General features: G+C 48.3%; 2 protein-coding genes across 5 annotated transcripts; one reads left to right on the forward strand and one right to left on the reverse strand.

Moving 5' to 3' along the window:
- Nucleotides 1-433: 433 nt before the first annotated feature.
- Ciao1 (cytosolic iron-sulfur assembly component 1) lies at nucleotides 434-5,717 on the reverse strand. Its single transcript, XM_052183532.1, has 7 exons — nucleotides 5,419-5,717; nucleotides 4,955-5,103; nucleotides 4,573-4,684; nucleotides 4,383-4,471; nucleotides 3,662-3,863; nucleotides 2,822-2,909; nucleotides 434-870 (listed from the first exon to the last, which is right to left on the reverse strand). The coding sequence occupies exons 1-7, from the start codon at nucleotides 5,555-5,557 to the stop codon at nucleotides 630-632; spliced, it is 1,020 nt and encodes a 339-aa protein (XP_052039492.1). The 5' UTR covers nucleotides 5,558-5,717; the 3' UTR covers nucleotides 434-629.
- A 164-nt stretch (nucleotides 5,718-5,881) lies between these two features.
- Nucleotides 5,882-19,540, forward strand: Tmem127 (transmembrane protein 127). 4 transcript variants are annotated; one of them, XR_007977936.1, is made up of 5 exons: nucleotides 5,882-6,022; nucleotides 6,426-6,743; nucleotides 14,422-14,586; nucleotides 15,735-17,929; nucleotides 18,089-19,540. XR_007977936.1 is itself a non-coding variant. In XM_052183533.1 (4 exons), the coding sequence occupies exons 2-4, from the start codon at nucleotides 6,500-6,502 to the stop codon at nucleotides 16,040-16,042; spliced, it is 717 nt and encodes a 238-aa protein (XP_052039493.1). In that variant the 5' UTR covers nucleotides 5,882-6,022; nucleotides 6,426-6,499; the 3' UTR covers nucleotides 16,043-19,540. The 4 variants fall into 4 exon arrangements, 2 of the variants coding, with proteins under 2 accessions (XP_052039493.1, XP_052039494.1); XR_007977937.1 differs by having other exon boundaries at nucleotides 18,203-19,540; XM_052183533.1 differs by having other exon boundaries at nucleotides 15,735-19,540.
- Nucleotides 19,541-20,159: the final 619 nt, after the last annotated feature.

Raw genomic sequence — 20,159 nt, forward strand, 5'->3', positions numbered from 1 at the left:
ATGTCTCAGGAGGCATGTGAGGGTTTCTAAGAAAAAGGAGAGGTGTCCTTTTACTAAGAACAAACTTACATTGGGGGTGGGGAGAGTTCCTCTAGTTTTGAATGTCTTTGTTTTTTGAGAAAGGGTCTCATATCCCAGACTGGCTTCAAACATGCAGCCAAGGATAACCCGACTTTGCTGATTTAGTGCTAGGAAAACACCACAGCTAGCTTGCATGTCTTAAATGCAATGTCTTCTATCTATAGAATTGGGAAGGTGGAACCTATTCCAAATAGTTAAATTATAAGAAATGATAAATGACTTTACTTATAAAACAGGAAGTGGGACACAGATGGATTATTTCTATAAAGCTCACAATTTCAGAAGCTCTCTCTCATATATATTTATATACTGATTATAAATATATTTACCCCCAAAATGTAACACCAAGTCCTAAATCAAGCAAACCTTTAATACAATATACTGCTGTTCCGTGGCTCTGCCCAATGGCTTCCTCATATCAAGGACGGCAAACTGTGCATGGTCCTGAGCTAAATGAAGGCCAAGGATGCTTCAGGTCATCTTGATGACTAGGAAAAGTCTTAGGACATTTGCTGTGGGAATCTCCCAACTCAAGTAGGCCTCCTAGCTCAGAGGCCTGCAGGCTGGTGATACTCCCAGAAGGCTACCTCCCCATCATCACTACAAGAGGCCAGGAGCCCTGGCTCCTTAGGATTCCAAGCCACACAGTTGACATCCTGGGAATGGGCCTGACGAAGATGGGCTGTCAGAGAGAAGGTGGGCTGCTGTGGGTCTGAGCCTGGATCTTCCTCAAACACTCGGATGGCATCATCTCCACAGGCTGTAGCCAGGGCCCCTGTCAGCTGACACCTGAGAGAAGAGTATACATTAGCAGATGGCTCCTGCCCTCCAACCTGGCAAGTCAGTGTTCAACAGTCCCTGGCCTACTTTCTTCCTAAACCTCAGGCCTCAGCTCAGTGTCTCAGAAAAGCTTTCCCAGCTAACACCCACCACATCAGCAAAGGCCCTGCCTCCTCCCACCTGTTCACTCCAGCTATAGATGAGACTGAGTCATTTTCCCTGCCTGGCATACGCAGTTGACCATGTCACAGCATCTTTAACGTTCTCAGGTTCTCTCTCCCTCTCTGTCTCTCTCACTCAAGATTAATGTATGGGTGTTCTATCTGCATTTATACCTGCATGTCAGAAGAGGGCATCAGAACTCATTATAGATGATTGTGAGCCACCATGTGGTTGCTGGGAATTGAATCTGGAAAACAGCCAGTGCTCTTAACTGTTGAGCTATCTCTCCAGTCTCTCTTAACCTTTAAATACTGATATTAAACAAATTTTCTCATAATTTAGTCCTCTTTTTAAAGTCAAGAACTTTAAGCACTGAAGATTCCCCCATTACCCATCACTGTAAAAAAACTTTTGAATCTGAAATGTTAAACTGCCTATTCATTTTAGTAAATTATAAAAGCAACAAAAATTCCAATTGTCTAGCAATGAATGTTTGAGTTTGTTTTTTAAAGAGAATTTTTGTTATTGTTTGTATTTTATATGTATAGGTGTTTTTGCCTATATGTATCTCTGTGTAGCATGCCCACTGAGGCTGAGAAGTTTGTCGTATCTCCTGGAACTGGAGTTACAGATGACTGTTAGGTGCCATATGGATATGGGCATTGAACCCACACTGGAAGAGTAGCCAGTGCTCTTGACTGCTAAGGCATATATCTCCAGCTTCAAATAAGTTTAAGTAGCTAAATACCTACCAAAAGGGGCTGGAGAGATGGCTCAGCAGTTAAGCGCACTGACTGTTTGAGGTCCTGAGTTCAAGTCCCAGCAACCACATGGTGGCTCACAACCATCTGTAATGGAATCGGATGCCCTCTTCTGGTGTGTCTGAAGAGAGAAACTGTGTACTTACATACTTAAAATAAACTAATCTTTAACACGTCCCGCCCAAAAACCTCCTTAGATAAAAATAAATTTCAGTTTTAGCACAGAAAATGTCATAAACTTAGCTTTTACTTAACAGGTATGTGCGTGTGGTAATTTTCCTTGAAGTCAAAATACTTGTGTCCATTTTCTTAAACCCTTTCTCTCTCCCGCTCCCCTCTCCCTCCCCCTTTTTGGTTTTTCAAGCTGTCCTGGAACTCACTCTGTGGACCAGTCTGGCCTCAAACTCAGAAATCCACCTGCCTCTGTCTCCCAAGTGCTGGGATTAAAGGCATGCGACACTACTGCCCCACCTGTTTTTGTTCTTTTGAGACAGAGTTTATCTGTGTAGCCCTGGCTATCCTGGAACTGATCTGTACACAAGGCTGGCCTCGAACTTATAGAGATCTGCCAGCCTCTGCCTCCCACTGAGTCCATTTTTATGCTATAGATAGTCCCAAAGGTTTGCTATAAATAAAGCTTAAATAAGCAACAGATTTTTTTTTTCATGGTTTGGAATTATTTCTAAGATCCAAGACTCAGGTCCAGAGTCACCTCTAATCTCTCTTCTAAGAATGAGCCACCTTTTCTAGTTTCAGTAAGAGTCAGTTACCAAGCCACAAACTCCCTAGTCACAAATGCACATATGCAATGATCATCTCAGGATGGACCAAAGGTATGTGAATTCTAAGGGCTGATGCTGCTAACGCCTGGGATTTTATTCCAGAAAACAGTCTTCGATATAGTCAACTTCCTGCTCCTAGAACCCTAGGCCAGACAGTTACAAGCCAGCATGGGAGGCTTTATATGGAGAAATGCAGAACAACAGAGGCGATGCCATCTCTAAAATCCCTGCTATGGGGATGGGATCAAGTCTTACCAAGCAACGTCGTAAATGGTCCTGGTGTGGAAGCCCGACAAAGTGCAGATACATTTCCAGCTGGGGTCAGAGCCACTGCATGCCACCCCTGTGTGACAGACTTTTCTTAAACCCAAGGCATCCTATATCTTGAGTACCTCTACTATTACAAAGGAAACCCTAACATGCCCTTCCTTGTCCCCTAGCCAATCAATTAGAGTCCTTGTACAAACTGTGTTCCCACCCTGCTTATCTGCCTTACACACTGGAGCCACCCAAGAGTTCCGAGAACAAAGCATCTGTGTTCCACTGCAGGCTACATCTCACCAGTTAAGCTGCCTTTTAAGGCCACCCACTAGCCAACCCAATCCACCAGCTTTACTCTTCCCTTCTAATCCTGTCTTGCCTCAAGGAATCCCATTCTTCACATTCACTCAGTTTAGATATTCCCACCATCAGCCAGCTCATTAACTCATGCTGCTGGGTGTGAGTCAGGGTCTCACTATGCAGAACTCTGGAACTCAGGTTGGCCTTAAACTCAGGGATTCAGCTGCCTTAGTTTCCAAGTACAGAGATTAAAGGCATGCACCTCCATGGTCAGCCTTTTTGATTTTTTTAGAGACAGGGTTTCTTTGTATAGTCAGTCCACCCTGCCCGAGAACTCTGTAGACCAGACTGGCCTCAAACTCAGCCATCTGCCTCTTGTTCCACAAAGCTATCCCTAGTTCCTTCAGTGTTTCTCTGGGGACTGACAAACTGAATTCAATTTGTGATTCATGGCAGACTGCATCTTTTAGATCATATACCTGGCAAACTAAAATTTCTATGGAAAGGAGTGTCCTTTAACTCCCAGACCCTCACCTTGTTCATTGCCAGGTAGATACTGGCGCCATATGCGCACAGTTCGGTCATCACTGCAAGATGCCAGACGCTGGCCGCTGGGATCAAAGGCTATGCTCCATACAGTGGACTCATGACCTTCCAGGGTGGCGCAGCAGACCCAGTCATCCCCTTCTTCCTGGTATAGCTTCACAGTGTCATCATAGCTAGCAGAAGCTAAAAGCTGAAAGAGTGAGAAAGGAGATGGAGCATCTGTCTGTATGGTCCAGGAGATGCCTATGGTTTGTATATGCTTGGCCACAGGGAGTGGCACTGTTAGGAGGTGTGGCCTTGTTGGAGGAAGTATGTCACTTTGTGGGTAGACTTTGAGACCCTCTCCTAGCAGCCTGGATGCCAGTCTCCTGGTTGTCTTCAGATCAAGATGCAGAACTTTCAGCTCACTCTCCAGCACCACGTCTGCCTGCATGCTGCCACGATTCCGTCTATGATGATAATGGACTGAACCTCTGAATTTGTAAGCCAGAGCCAATTAAATGTTTCCCTTTATAAGAGTTGCCTTGGTCATCGTGTCTCTTCATAGCAATAAAACCCAAACTAAGACACAATGGTTCCAATATCAAAACCTGTCAGAGCAGGACAGTCCCAGAGATGCGCCTAAGAATGAGGGTGGTTCTGAAGAGTGGAAGCAGGCAGGCTGAGGCCAAGCCTCATCAGGCTCCTCCCTATGTTGTCTCGCTCTTACCTCCTGGCTTGGGTGCCAAACCACATGCTTAACGTCCTGCGTATGAGAGTTGAGGACACTGACACATTCATATTCATCCTCTTCATCAACTGTGGGGAGGAACAAATTAGACCCAGGGGTGACCTGTTGGGGACAAAGCTGAAAGTCAGCGAGCTGGTTTTCTGCTGTACCCAGAGGCACCTGAACTCACCTTCCCAGACCCACACACTCTTATCTCTGCTGCAGGTGGCCAGGAGGTTGCCTGATGGGGCCCAAGCCACTGACTTGACCTCATTTTCATGACCCTCAAGAGTGGTCACACACTGGAAAGGGAAAAGATTGTGAGTTAATGGCAGCTAAGAGTCCTAGGCCCTAGTAAGATATCCAAGACAGCAGTTTTGTTGTTTGAGAAAGGGTCTCTCATTCAATAGCCAATCCTTATGGCAATCCTCCTGCTTCAGTGTCCCAATCAGCCACCATTTCTACAATGTAAAAATTAAGTAAAGGCTGTAACTAATAAGCCCAACCCGTTCAGTCTGACCAAGCCCTGGGGTGCAAACAGGTAATAATCTGCTTCCATTCAGCCTGGGTACCTCAAAGTCATCCTGGTTCTTCTTCCAAATGCAAGTAGTAGCATCAAAGCTGGCAGATGCCAGGTAATTTCCACACGGGGACCAGGCCACTTTCCTAACGGTGCGCTGATGGCCTTCAGAAAGGACAGACTTGCAAACCCAGCTGTCACCTGCAAGCAGAGCACAGGCTAGGCTTTGGAGCACCATCAATGCCATTCAATAGCTGGTAGTAAAAGTGGGACTGTTGCTGGGGCAAAGTGTGTCACCATTATTACTACGATGCAAACGACTGCTTCCTCTGGAATGGGTCCTAAAACTGCTAAACTGCTCTTCAGACTACTTTCCTCGTTTTTCTACCTCAGCAAATATCCCAGTTCCTACAACAATCCCAGCCTATCTGTTGACGCTTGCACACTCCTTCCCCCGACACTTTTCAGAGTAGCTTATCCTCGGCACCAGGGCCACAAAGCCAAGCCAGGCCTTACCCTCGGTGCCCCAGATGCGAATTTTCCGGTCGCCTCCGCATGAGGCCAGCAGGGTCCCGGTGGGGTTCCAGGCCAGGAACCAGCAGCGGGAATCCGGGTGCGCCGGAACGCGGCTCTGCAGTACCAGCGAATCCTTCATGGCAATTGCTTTAGGGTGAGAAAGGAGGACGCCTCGAGAAGCAAAGCGCCCAACGCACTTGGCACTATAGGATCCGGAGACCGTCAGAAACTCAGCTTCTGCAAAATACGTCGCCCTAGGAATTGACGTGCCTTCTGTTGATGCCGCGCGACCTTCTGGGACTTGTAGTCACTCCCCTCATCCTCCTTAACTGGAAGCCTCGCGGGACAGTCCGGAACTACCAGTACCCTGATGCCCTGCGCTAGAACAAGCGGCGCGCGCACACAGTGACGCGCACGGAGGGCAGGGCGGAGGGCCGGAGAAGGAGGAGGCGGGGGTGGGGTGGGGTTGGAGGAAGCCGGAAGTGCATCGGCCAGGGTCCGTCTGGGCGTTGCGGGATTAGGGCCTGGGATCGCTTGGCCCGGGCAGCTAAGAAGCCTGTGACCGGGCGGACGGCGCCATCCCAGCTCTGAGGCCTGCTGACCGGTGAGGAGCAGGGACTAGAGTAGGGAGGGTTACTGTGGCTTAGATCTTACCTCGAAGTGCGGATTCCCTATCTAGGCGGCCCAGCCGCATCCTCCGCCCCTCAGCACCCCTCCGTCTGGTAACCCGGGTCCAAGTCTCCTCCGGTCCCCTTGCCAGTAGCCAAGCCCCCCTCCCCCCAGTACCACCTCCCGTTCATCCTGGCATGTCCACAGCCTATGTAGTCCCCCTGCTGTCTCCGAGCCCTGATCCAGCACCCCTCATCCAGAGCCCTCGGTCCCCGCCCCCCGAATTCCCGCAGTCCTTTGGTCTGTGCTAAGCCCTGGGTCCCGCCCCGCAGTCTCTGGTGCGGGCCCTGACAGCTCCGGGCCAGCCGCGCATTGCATTGCTTTCCACCCGGGTACAGACAGGCTCTTCGCGTCCCGCTGAGGTCGGCGGCCACCACCAACGACCGCAGAGCTACAGCGGGCAGCCCCGGGCATGTATGCCCCTGGAGGTGCCGGGCTGCCGGGAGGGCGCCGGCGGAGAAGCCCGGGAAGCAGCGCTCTTCCCAAGCAGCCGGAGCGGAGCCTGGCTTCGGCCCTGCCTGGCGCCCTGTCCATCACCGCGCTGTGCACTGCCCTCGCGGAGCCGGCTTGGTTGCACATCCATGGAGGTACCTGTTCCCGCCAGGAGCTGGGGGTCTCAGACGTGCTGGGCTATGTAAACCCGGATCTGCTAAAAGGTGAGAGCGCCGAGCTCCTGCACTCTTGGCTTGAAGGGCGGTGCAGAACAGATATGAGGATGGCTGGCTGAAGTATAGATAACCAGAGGCAGTCATTTGTCAAAGGAAACAGCCCCATTCTTGCTTGGTGTTCATGCCCACCAGGTGGCTCTGTTTGGGGGTCTAGCCCCTCATTAATTTTGATGTTATTCAGCCAAGCACCTACTCACCATCATGCTAATCCAGACTGCTGCTATTTTAGGTTTCTGCCAGAGGTAGGTTCGTCAGGTATAACAATTAGCTGCCCCCTTCTAACAAACATGTGAGATGCAGAAAATTTGTTTTGGGCAGCTTGATTGATGGAGAAAATCAGAACTGACTAATTGTAAAAGACATTTTAGTATTCTGTGATAATTAATTACAATAGAGGGGACTTTGTGGCATCCCAGGTCATCAGATGTCAGTTCAATTAACACCTTCAACAGTTGGAACTTGGCCTTCCATGCCTTTACAGGTATGCCTGATTGAGATGGTTGCTTTATTTATCAACGGATTTCCCAGACCAGCGAACAGTAGAAAGCATCTGATCTGTTTATTGGATGAGATAGGAGTTTAGATCTTAGGGGAGGGCCTGACTCAGGAGCCTCATAGCTCCTCCTTGGTTTCTAGGAGTGAGGAGAAAGGCTGTGCAGGATGAGCAGAAATGTACTTACTGACTTTTAACCTAAACATGGTCAGTTGGGACCCAATGGTCACATCTTGTTGCCCTCAAGTCCTTTGATCTAGTCTCAAAAGTCCTCACCTTTCTTCATTGACACTCTTTAGTTCTAGTATGTTCCTGTTAGTTATGTGCAAGGTTCAGGCCCTAGAATTTGGTGAGAAGGTCAGTGCCCCCCTCTGCACTGAAATGAAAACGGTGCTGTAGGTCTAGGCTGAGAAGCCCTATCCTGTCACCTGGTGTTGTCTTTCTAGGTGAGTTCTTGTACAGTTTGCTTTTATTTGCATATTTGTACATAGAGAACAGGATGACAGCTTCTGGTTTGAAATATTTTTTACCCTTTTCCTGAGTATGGCCCTTTAAGACCAAGATTATACACTGGATGTCTTTTTTAGCATATACCTGATGGCATAAAAGCTGAGGAGTTTGAACCTGGATGCCTTTCCATTTCTTTGCGCTCACCTTCATTCAGGTCTTTTGTATTTGATACCATGGTGTTTCTGTTTCAGGAGCTGAGTGTCACCACACACTGGGAAAGAGTTTATGATGCTTGTCCTTTGCAGGTCATCCCTGCGATGAGAGGGTCATAGCATTCATGTGGTGGAGAGAGGCAGTCTGACTTTACCCTTGTTTCAGAGATCCAGGAAGAACAGAGAACTGAGCTCTCTAGGCTCGCCCTGCAGGGTGGCATCACTGATTCTGCCTCCTGTCAGTTGATGCCAGAACAAAGTGGTGCTATCTCCTTAATTATGTTTATCTTTTGTTTTTCATCATCTGTTGTAAAGAAGGATATCATGATATCTTACCTGGGTGTACATCACCATCAGAGACATGTTAAAATAAAATCAGTTCTTGAGCAAGTTTTTGTTTGTTCACAGATATATCTGCCCTAAGAAATTATTCAGACCAGATTTTGTCCTTTTCAAACATGTTGTCTTAATCATTACATTGCATTTGCTACATATTTAGATCTCTTGGCCTATGAGCAGTCTGCCTTCTCTGCCTTTCTCCTTAGCCATGAAGCCACCAGGGTCACTTGGCTCCTATCTATAAATAGGAACATTGGCAGTGGGGCCTTGTGAGCCATTGCAGAAGGCAAGGAATCTGGTCCCTTGGAGTGTCTATGTGCTGCTCTCCACTTCTGTGTTTTGGGGTGTTGCTCTCCACCTCTGTGTTTTGGGGTGTCTAGTAGACGTTCAGGCGTGTGGATCCTGTGTGACTGTTGATTTTTAGGCCTACCAGATGATCTACCATGGGGGTGGGATCTACCATAGCCCCGCCCCAGGAAGGAGGAGAACTGTGCTGGACAAATATGGGGCTTATTGATACCTGCCAGGACTGCAGGGGACAGCGAGGGGGCAGACGGCTCCATGCCAGAAGCACCAGGCATGGAGCTAAGCACACTTCACATTTGCCGTAGTTTATTACTTACAAACGTTCAAGTTTAAGTAACCTACTCAGAGACACAGCCTATCCAAGTGACAACTCTGACGTCCACTCTGTTACCACCACACCTGGTGCCCTCTGAGTTTCTTTTCCTTTCTGTTAGAGCTATGTTAAATTTACCATCTACTGTTCATTGGTTTTTGGGGTTTTTTTTGCCTGTAAACAAAAGCTTTTATTAGGGGCGAGGAAATGTACACACACAACTAAGCATACGAAGGAAAAGACCCTTTTCAAAGAACAAAGGAGATGGGGAGCCAAAGCTGCGCTGGTTGTTTTACCACCAGCCCGGCCAGAGCTGTACTTTTTAGCCCCCACATTAACTCTCAGACTTTAACTTGGTGAACCTGAGCCAGAGCCACTCACCCTTGCTGTGTGACCAGACCCGTGAAGGCTTTACAAAAGCCAGCTCAATAGATTCTGTTCTGAATGCTCTCACCCAGCTTCTCTGGGCTTAGGTCCCGAGAAAACTTAGAAATACCCAGATTTTTGGTGGCAGGAACAGAGACCCTGAAAGCCCTCTCTGCTCTAGTGTGGCCATCAAAGGGCAGCCCCACCGCCAGCTTCAGGAAGCACTTTTGGAGAATGAGGAAGTTTGGGATTTAATGTCAAGTGACTCAAGGTTGACTACTGCCACTGGAGAACCAAGGATCTTCCAGGGAGGGCCTGTGTACCTGATGGGTGGTGACAGATACTGCTGCCACCACCAGGCCCTTGGAGGCTGTCCTCAGGTGGCTTGGCTGACACCTTTGGCATCTGTAAGAGGACCCATCTGGACACTAGAGCACCCTCTTGGTGGTTCGTGTCAGGGTTGGCTGAAAGCCGAGAGTTGCAGTGAGGGGTGCCAAGCTGGGAGAAGGTGCTCTCTAAGAGGGATTGGGGCAGTGGGGGTTCCTCTAGCCCACTGGAACCCCTTTGTGGGAAAAAGAAAGTAAGAACAGTGGGAAGCTGGTCTGAAACCACTTTAGCTTTACTGCCTTCAGCACACACGGGTCAGGAGTAGGTCAACCACTGATAGACTGGAAGAGACAGAGCATTCAAAACAAATCCAGCCCTGTGACTCACCAATGACCTTGGTCAAAGTCAGTTCCTTAGGATCTTATTACATAGCAGCTGCCTTCTTCTGCGATGACTAGAAGGGGCAGTCAAGCAGTGTTTACCAAAATAAACAGGCCAGAACACAACAGGAGGGAAGACACAGCATACATGAAATGTAGCGTACCAAACTACTTGTCAGATTTAAAGTCAAGCCCTAGCCCCACAAGGCCTTTCTCTCTTCCACAATAAGTCGACTGTATCTCCTACCTGTCCTTTGGGGGCTTTTATCTCTGGAAGGCCTCTTAGGGAAAGGAGGGTTATTTTCTCTCCCTGCTATACTGTTATTTTAGGAAGACAAGCCAGAGACTTCTAAGACTTCTCACTTTAGGAGATGCTCTTGATCAGGGCTAACTCTGGTCTTGCCTCATGCTAAGACACTTCCAGCCCTGCCACCATTCTCTGGGAATCACATTTGGCTTTCCCCCTAAGTTAGTGGTTTGCAACCTGTGGATCACAACCCCTTTGGGAGTCAACCAACCTTTTTCACATGGGTCGCCTCAGACCATCATAAAACATAGGAAATTACAGTTATGAAGTAGCAACAAAGCAATTTTACAGTTGGGGGTCATTACAACACGGGGAACTGTATTAAAGAACTGCAGCATTTGGAAGGGTGAGGACCACTATAGCTGGGAGTAGAGAAGGGCAATTCAAACAGACATGCTTGAATCTGGTGTCAGAAGCTCTTCCTCTGTGCCAGTCATCCTAGTGAGGCTAGACTAGCCCCAGCCCCACATGCCCTTTCTCTCTCCCACAATAAGTCACACGTACCTACCTGCCTACCTAGCCTTTGGGGGCGTTTGTGTCTCTGGCCAGCTGTACTTAGATGCCCTTGGTGCAGCAGAGGTTTAAACACCATATGAGGCCAGTTTTGTCTTAAGTCCCTGTGTGAGGACTGCTCATCTCTCAGTGATCCATACTTCCATGCTTTTTTGTTTGTTGCTGTTGTTGCTCCTGCTGCTGCTGGAATGGATTTGAGGCCTCATACTACTTCTTCATGCACTCAGCAGCTTCTGTCTTAGACAGCATTCATACTAGTCTATCTGACCCTTCTTTTCAATATACCTCCTTAGAGTTTGATTGATTATTTCCATCAAGGAAATAACAAAAGCTGCCAGTGTGTGCTTAGTGGGTTCCAAGCAGTACAGTAGTGTCTGGGGGTCATTGTGTGACCTGAAGGAAGTCATCTAGCCTTCTGGAGCCTCTGACTCCTCATCTGAGCTGTATGATGCAGTGTCTGGGGGTCATTTAATCTTCTGAAGCCTCTGACTCATGTGAGGAGTCCCATGATGATTTCCAGGGTGGCAGTGAGGCTTAGCAAAGATAATGCCTGACCACCTGTGTGTGCAGACTCCTGCACCTTCAGCCATGCTTGTGTTTGGGAAGGGCAGGCGAAGGCGAAGGGGTGTCTTCCTCGAAGTTCTCTGTCATGTGCATATCTTGTTTAATACAATAAAAGTGTTTTAAATGTGAAAAGCACATGGGGTAGATATATCAGATACATATTTTCTTTTCTTTTTTAAAACACCATGACTTCACCCAACCAAAGCGAGCGGGGCCGAGACTATTTATTTATTTATTTATTTATTATATGTAAGTATGTTGTAGCTGTCTTCAGACACACCAGAAGAGGGCGTCAGACCTCATTACAGATGGTTGTGAGCCACCATGTGGTTGCTGGGATTTGAACTCAGGACCTTCGGAAGGGCAGTCAGTGCCATCTCTGAGCCATCTCTCCAGCCCCAGATACATATTTTTAAGGATAATAAAAAGAACATCCTGTGTTCAACCATCATCAAAAAACAGTGTCTTTAAAACATCTTGTATCCCCTTTTTTACACAGTGCCTGGCTACACTGAATAATGTAGGTAAACTACTGCAAAGTGGCCCGTGACGTCAGTCCTTACAACCTGCCGCTGTGATGTCAGCCCTTTCAGTCTGTCTCTGACAGGGGTTCTTGGTGGCACTAGAACACTTTTACATTTGCCACAGCATTCCTACGTGCCATGCAGGCCCCAAAAGAACTGATTCTGTTTTCAGGAATGTTTAAATCAGAACCAGGAATCAGAGGCCCCCTCATCCTTGAAGCCCTTCTTCCTAGGCCCCTTTAGGATGCCGTGTCTGAGATAGGCAGTGTTGGGTGCAGGAAGGGTTAATGCTGGCTTCTGGCAGAACCCAGGGACAGGCAAGCCCCAAGGCAGTAGGGAATCACCCCAGCTGGATGGTTGGTCCACACACAGGCTCAGCAGTTAAGATTGACAGATATCTCTGAAGGCAACCAGATAGAGCCATCTGAGTCTTCTTGGTCCAGCCAGCATCTACTGAAAAATTTTGAGTCTGTAAACATGTCAGTCACAAAACGCTTGGCATCTCCCACTGCCCAAAACCCCATGATGACCTGCATCTGCTGGATCGAATCTTTAGTTGGCAGTGGGTCTACCACTTAGCTCCTTGGACTTTCTTCCATCTGTCTACATTCTTATGGCATTTGGTATTGGTGTTCTTGGGACTTGAGACTTGGACTACTTGTGTGGGGAATTTCTTTCGACTTCCAGACTTCTAGGAGCCTGGTACATGATTGTAGTAGCCCCTTGGTGATCAGGATATATACTAGAAATTGAAAATTGTTACCTTCAGATTCTGAATTTGACATTAAAGATCAAGAAAGGAGTCTGTAGCCTGTAAGTTTGACCAGCTCAAAGGAAAACACTTGGCAATAAAGCACACCCTGCCTTTGGCTCCTTTTTATATCAGCCTTTATTCTTTCCTATGCTGGGGAGCCTATCACAGTTCGCATACCATTCAAAGGAGACTGACAGTATTATTTAATTGAAAAACTTTAGAAAGGTATTTAAATACTGTAAGGCGATAGATACAAGTTGTTCTGTTTTGGTGCGTGTTTGTCTGCCTGGGGACTCCTGGATGCTGTCTCTCCTATTTTAGCACATTTCCTTGGTTTACTCCCGTTTTGATAGCATATGCATGCTGCCATTTCTGAATCTTCCAGGGCCTTGTAGTATGAGCTTTTCCATTGCTGACTTGCATTTTAGCTGTCTAGTACTGACAAGTCTTCTCTCCCTTTTTTGTGGTGGCGCCTCTAGGAGTGGGGATTGAGACAGGGTCTTGTGAAACTCAGGCTGGCTTCAGATTTGTGAGTAAAAGAAACTGACCTTGAACTCCTGAACCTCTGGCCGCACCTCCCAAGTGCTGTGATTACTGGCCAGCTCAGCAGCATGGAGTCACATCCTTGTTAGTCTTTCCCACTGTCTCTTTCCAGAACCTTTCCATGATCCCAAGCTGAAAACTCACAATTCACTAACACACTGCTCTTTTCTCCAGCTCCTGGCAGCCATCATCTTTGTGTCAATGACTCTGACTTCTTGGCATCTCATGAACATAATCATAAAATCTTTGGCCTTTTGTGTTTGACTTAGCTTACTTCACTACCTCAGTCTCTCTAAGTTCAGTGTCTGTTTTGGAATGAAAAAGGAAGGACTGAGTGAGTGAGTGAGTGGAGGAGGAGGAGCATTTGCTGACCTCTGGCCCTGTTCTCTCTGGCTTTTCAGCTCAGAAATCAGTGGCCTTTGCCCTCTGGCCCAAAGCATCCTTTAGCAAAATAGCTTAATGCACCACATTAATTAATTGTTAGGCTCTTGAAAAATGTTTTGGCCAGGGAGTGGTGGCGCACGCCTTTAATCCCAGCACTTGGGAAGCAGAGGCAGGCAGATATCTGAGTTTGAGGCCAGCCTAGTCTACAGAGTGAGTTCCAGGACAGCCAGGCTACACAGAGAAACCCTGCTGAGATAACCCCTCCCCCCCCAAAAAAAAGTAAAAAGAAAAGAAAGAGAGAGGGAGAGAAAGAAAGAAAAAGAAGGAAAGAAAAATGGTTTGAAGCTAAGTCTGGTGGCACAAACCCGTTCTTCTAGTACTCAGGAGGCTGAGGCAAAGAGTCAAGGGTTTGAAGCCAGCCTGGGCTACACAATGAGACTATCTCAAAAGCAAAAGGGATGTGGGAGTGGGGCACTGTCAGTCTGTAGAGTGTCTAGCATACAGGAAATCCTTTGGTTGGTGCCATAAAATTATGTGTGGTGGTGCATGGCTGCAATTCTAGCCCTCAAGGTCACAAGTTCAAAGTCATCTTCCATTCATGCTCAGCAAGTTTGAGGTCAGCCTGGGATACGTGAGATCCTGTCTCACAAAGAAATTAAAACTGAAGAACACGACAAGACAAGTGCAGTATAACACAGTCAGCCTAGATTAGTCTTGTTGGAAACGGACTTGAGGTGTACAGATAGCTCGTTTGCAACAGGGTGGCAGGAGCACATACTGTGTAGTCCAAGGCTTCTGTCTTCCTGGGGTGCAGGGGACCAGGATCCTTTCATGTACACTGCTTAGCTCGGGGTGTTTCTTGGGGATGAAGCCACCATTCTCTGTCCACAGATTTCTGCATGAACCCCCAGACAGTGCTGCTCCTGAGGGTCATCGCTGCCTTCTGCTTCCTGGGCATCCTGTGTAGCCTCTCTGCATTCCTTTTGGATGTCTTCGGGCCCAAGCATCCCGCTCTAAAGATTACTCGTCGCTATGCCTTTGCTCACATCCTCACCGGTAAGCCGAGGGTCTGCTCACATGGGAGAGGACCTGCCCTGAAGCAAGGTGGCACAAGGGACCGTTTCTCTGTGGAAAGCTTGTGTGATAAGCTGTAGCTTGTCAGGGCCTGGGATGCCTTAGTGTTGGCACCTGTCATTTGTGAGTAATTTGCCCAGTATTAGAGGGAATGTTAAAACTCCACAGGAATCTCATGACTCTCTAAAAATGACAGTTTAAGTTCATAGACATTCAGGGCCTGATGTAATCATGGAAGGAGTTGGACTGTCTTGCCTGGGGTGTGCCAGCAGAGTATGCCTGGTGTGCATGGTCAGTTTCTCCCCACCTCCGTGCCAGGCCTGCTTCCTCTGCTGTGTCCAGTCACTTTCCTCACCCAGGCCTGGGCCGATTTGTTGATTTGGCTTTTGACAGTGACTAGCTTCAGACCCAGCTCACTTTCTAAAACTTCATGATCTTGTCTCTTCCTTCTCAGTGCCCAGAACCATCCAGGAGCCTTATTATCTAGTTGTATTCTTTCTTTTCCTTTTTTGGGGTCATGGGTGGTGCTGGGGATTGAACCTAGGGCCTTGTGTATGTTAAGCAAGCTGTCTACAGTAATTTTCTTTTCTTTTTTTTTTTCCTTCTTCAAGACAGGGTTTCTCTGTATAGTCCTGGCTGTCCTGGAACTCACTCTGTAGACCAGGCTGGCCTCGAACTTAGACATCCCTGCCTCTGCCTCCCAGAGTGCTGGGATTACAGGCGTGCGCCACCACTGCCCAGCTAGTAATTATTTTTTTAAAAAAAGATTTATTTATTATTATATGTAAGTAAGTACATTGTAGCTGTCTTCAGACACTCCAGAAGAGGGCATCAGATCTTGTTATGGATGATTGTGAGCCACCATGTGGTTGCTGGAATTTGAACTCAGGACCTTTGGAAGAGGTCCTTAACTGCTGAGCCATCTCTCCTGCCCCTGAACAGTAATTCTTAAGATAGACCATATCTACTCAGGATGGGTCGGATAACTGTTCATGGCAAGAGTCATATACCCAAGAAAGCTCTTAGGGTCTTGGCTGTGCAAGTCCTGTGAGACCTGGTGAGAGGTTGTGATTAGTTCTTTAAGCATCCTATTTACTGACCCTCTTCTGTGCTGTCCCTCTGTCTCCCAGTCCTACAGTGTGCTACCGTCATTGGCTTTTCCTACTGGGCTTCTGAGCTCATCCTGGCCCAGCAGCAACAGCATAAGAAGTACCACGGCTCCCAAGTCTATGTCACCTTTGCTGTTAGCTTCTACCTGGTGGCGGGAGCTGGTGGAGCCTCAATCCTGGCTACTGCAGCCAACCTCCTGCGCCACTATCCAACAGAGGAAGAAGAACAAGCACTGGAGCTACTATCTGAGATGGAGGAGAATGACCCCTACCCAGCAGAGTATGAGGTCATCAACCAGTTCCAGCCACCCCCTGCCTACACACCCTAATGCCAGCCGGGGTTCTCTTCCTCAGCAGCCCTTCCCCCAGTGCCACAGTTCCTCTTACACCCAGAGGAGCCACTTCCCCCAGCAGGTCTCACCGGTAGGACCCTGACCATCTTTGCCAAACCTTTCCCAGGAGACACTCTGCCTTTAGGTTTGTCCATGTGTCCCCTGCTCTGCAGAGCTGGGACTCCAATTTCATATAATGTACTCTTTCCCTCCTAGCACCCTCTGCTCCTTTCCTGTTCACTAGCTCCTTCCAACCAGGGATGGTCAGATACGTTTCCTCTCTCTGTGGGCCATGTCTTTGGGACTGGGACATTCCTTGGGTTGCTGCTGGTAGTGGTACCAACAGAGCACAAGGGGAAGGGACTATGCCACACAAGTTCACTTTGCCAGGCCCAGCATTTGTGCCACTTGTGTATCTCTGGGCTGACCCTCATTCCTTCTAGAGTGCCCCAGGCCCAGCCATCCACGTTGTGGATTCTCTGCACTTTAGTCTCCAGGCACTCCTCATATGTGTTGTGATTTTCTGGAGAGGAGGAATTGCTGCTGGGGAGCAATACAATGTTCTCCTGCCCTGCCCTGGCTTCCTGTGGTTAGAACCAGGCAAGGAAGCAGGACCAGACAAGAGACTGATCCTATCGAGGACCCCAGCGAAGGGGACTGAGTGCCCTCGCCCCTTCACCTTTTAATGTGAGTGGTTTTGAAAGGAAAACACAAAACCAAGCAATAGCAGCCATACTCTTTCTAGAATAGGGATAAGGCTGTTGTTGTTCAGAGATGTAGCCCATCCCGTATGGCTCTGCAATATTTTGGACCATAGCTCCCTCTGAGCCTATAGTCACGCACGCCTCCCAGTCTCCAACAGAATGCAGGCTTTCTGTCCTGGCTCCTTCTTCCAGGCAGCTGTGGCTCCCTGGGGCCTTTCTGTGGAACTAGGGCCACATGGCCCCCACGGGGCTGAGAACTATGGCCTGCTGGCTGGCCAGCGTGGTGCTCCTCAGAACTGTGGCACTGAGATATAACCTGGCCTCAGTTCAGGGACAGGGGCCAAGCAGGGCAGGACCCTCCATTCTCCACATAGGTATTCCACCCAGAAGCCCACCAGGTTGGTGTCAGGACCCTGTCAGATGTGCAGGCCTGGCTGGAGCCTTCAGAGTCAGTGTGGCCCTAGACTGTGACTTGGGGCTACAGCTTGTTGCACGCCCCTCTTCCATTCTGGAATGTATGCTGGTCTGTGGTGTGCTACTGGGCTATTACTCTAGCTATTCTGTTTGCCTTGGGTCCAGTTTTTTTTGGGGGGGGGGTGTTGTTTTGTTTTGTTTTCCTGGAGATCTGGGGCATAAGGTAGGTAAGACCTGAGAGGCCCACAGCATGGATCCAGGTAGGCAAGCTGTTCTTGTTCAGTTATGAGTGTCTCTGGAGTAAGAGTCTAGTGTTAGCTGGAGGGAAAATGAATTCCAATCTCCTCCCACCCATAAGACAACAGACATTTTGAACAAGAATGGAAAATGAATACAGTTGTTGACCTGTGACTACAAGAAGACTGTCAGCTCCCCATTCTTTGGCCAGAAAGAGTGGTGAATCTGTGGATAGAAGCCTATGCAGATGAAGACCAAGTGTGCCCATAAGAACGCATCTGCGTGGAGTTCCCTGCTGTGATGCCAAAGTGTGCCCCAGTATGACTCTCCCAGTCCCCCAGAGCCCTCTCTGAGGCAAGAAAGGCTGCCAGGTAATGCCTGAGCACAAAGTCAAGGAGCTAAATCCAGACTACCTTTCTGTGACGCTCTGAGCTCATCGGTGGCAGGTTGCTGAAGTGTGTAGCCAGCTCTCTGACATGGCGCCTGAGGGAGCAGGCCGGAAGACCAGGCACCAAGCATACATGCCAAAGTGAGTGAGGACCTGACCCTGTGGGCTGTTCCTTGGGATTTGGAACCCACATTTTACTAGCTTCCCCTTCCTGGGGCCTTTCTTCCTCTCTTCCCTGCCATTCTGACACTGATAGTTTGTCATATAAATGTCCCTGGTTGTGTTTTTTTTTTTCCCAAGGGAAAAAATTAAAAGGCAAAACAAAAACCAGGAACTACAAATGAGAATGCAGATGCCAGTGGCTGCCTGTTATTTTTGTCACAATTTTCCGGATGTTTGTTCTCTTCCTCGCAGAGAAGCAGAAGGCATTCACTGATGAAGCTTGTCATACGGAGCAGAGTTAGGAGGGACTTGGCATGTGCCTGCTTCACGCACGACATTTTGATCCTTGGGCGCTTCCCACTCCTGACACCTTTCACAGAGGAAATTCTCAAAGCCCACAGCTAGAAATAGTAGGTGGCTCTGCCCAAAATCTCAGCTACAGACCTTGAGCTGCCTCTCTCTGCCTGTTCTGATTAGCTGCACAAGAGCTGCTTCAGACCTCTACTGGTACTTACTGGGAGAAGCCTGAAAATAAAAATGACTCTGGGAGCAAGACCTGCAGAGTCACTCTTCCAGGCAGTTAATGGGTGATACCTTGATGGCTGTCCACACTCTTACTTTGTTCATTCTCAACCCATGCACTGGACCCCCAAGTGTGTGAAAGCATTTAGGGTTCTCTTTGGGAAGTTGTTCCATTCCTAGCAGGATGCATGTCTTTCCTGGAAACTGATAATCTTCTCATTTCCTGTCCATTCACATATTTCTCTGAAGGGTCCATTGGATTATGCACAAAATGAAAGGATGAGCCCCATGAAAGAAATAGGATGCCGGCCAGGACCCTCGTCTAGGATTGTCTTTCTTTAGCTCAAGAGACAGACTCAACCACAAGGAAACAGTGGAATGAGTAGTCTCCTGGACACCTTGGGAAAGCTCAATGCTAGAAATGGGAGGCTGGATCTAACCAGAATAATTATCAAGATCTTCCAGGTGGGGAGCTGATGGAGTTGGGTTGGTGTGGGGGAGCATTTCAGGGAGGGGCTGTTCCCTCTGAGGGAATGGCAGTAAAGGTTAGGTTGTAGTGTGAAGTGGGATGAAGGCCCATCTGATGTTCCATTTGATGTGAAGCCATGTGAGGGCGCTAAAAAGGGGGGGGGGGTGGATCCAGTTTTATGGTGATATGGAGGGGCTATTGATATTAAGTAAAGTACCTGAAAGTGTGAGAATTGGGGGACAGGTATACATTGTGTGGAGGACCCTCAGGCCTGGTAGGAGAGAATGATCACAACCAGGTGCTGAGGTAGGGAGCCCAGGAACTCCATCCCTGTCATATGCACTAGAAGATGGATCAGCCTTGTAGCTCAAGCGTGCCTCAAAAAGAGAGCTGTGTTGGGTAAGGACAGCAAAGAGAGGCCTTTGAAAACACAAAGTGGCTGTTGTACCCAGAGGAAAGACAGTTCTCTCTAGATGACCCCAAAATATTTAGCTGGTTTCTTAGAGGTACCTGTGCCTAGGCCAGGACAGTATGGAATGCAAAGTTCTGTGGGGAGACAAAAAAGAACTAATAAACTTTATAGCCTTGGTTTTCAAATAGCCTGCAGTCTTCCTGTGCTTTTTTTTTTTTTTTTTTTTTTTTTTTTTTTTTTTTTTTTTTTGGTTTTTCGAGACAGGGTTTCTCTGTGTAGCCCTGGCTCTCCTGGAACTCACTCTGTAGACCAGGCTGGCCTTGGACTCAGAAATCCGCCTGCCTCTGCCTCCCGAGTGCTGGGATTACAGGTGTGCGCCACCACCGCCCTGCTTGTCTTTGCCTTTCTTGTGGATGTACCATTGTGACTAGCTCAAGCAGGACATACAGTGAAGATGACTCCAATCTGGATGAGTCTGCCTGAAGTGAGACAAACTCTGGGGAAATCAGTTCTTATGAGCTGTGGGGAAATGCTTGACTTCAGTACTGAAAGACAGGGCTCTTTTCTCAGGAGAGATTCATAGTGGACTGGCTTGTCCATTATACTGAGGGGGAAAACCCAAGCCTGGTGTGGTGCCTTTTCCAAAGATGCTGAAGGGGAGGTAGAGGCCTTCTCTGCCCAACCATGTGTCTGAGGAGTTAGATAATAAAAGGACTTCCAGAGAGGCTGTTTCCAGTCTACTCTCCATGGCTCTTTCAGAGCGCAGGACCTGCAGGTGTCTTCATTTGAACCATCTTATCCTGACT

The sequence above is a fragment of the Apodemus sylvaticus genome, chromosome 5 (assembly GCF_947179515.1).
Source record: "Apodemus sylvaticus chromosome 5, mApoSyl1.1, whole genome shotgun sequence".
Taxonomy (NCBI): domain Eukaryota; kingdom Metazoa; phylum Chordata; class Mammalia; order Rodentia; family Muridae; genus Apodemus; species Apodemus sylvaticus.

Excerpts from the sequence above, each read along its gene's own strand:
- Tmem127 (XM_052183533.1), top strand. The coding sequence starts at position 6,500 with ATGTATGCCCCTGGAGGTGCCGGGCTGCCGGGAGGGCGCCGGCGGAGA. Across the intron at positions 6,744-14,421 it reads AAACCCGGATCTGCTAAAAG|ATTTCTGCATGAACCCCCAG; the intron begins GTGAGAGCGCCG and ends CTCTGTCCACAG. Across the intron at positions 14,587-15,734 it reads CTTTGCTCACATCCTCACCG|TCCTACAGTGTGCTACCGTC; the intron begins GTAAGCCGAGGG and ends TCTGTCTCCCAG.
- Ciao1 (XM_052183532.1), bottom strand. The coding sequence starts at position 5,557 with ATGAAGGATTCGCTGGTACTGCAGAGCCGCGTTCCGGCGCACCCGGAT. Across the intron at positions 4,685-4,954 it reads AGAACCAGGATGACTTTGAG|TGTGTGACCACTCTTGAGGG; the intron begins GTACCCAGGCTG and ends TTCCCTTTCCAG. Across the intron at positions 871-2,821 it reads ACCATTTACGACGTTGCTTG|GTGTCAGCTGACAGGGGCCC; the intron begins GTAAGACTTGAT and ends CTCTTCTCTCAG.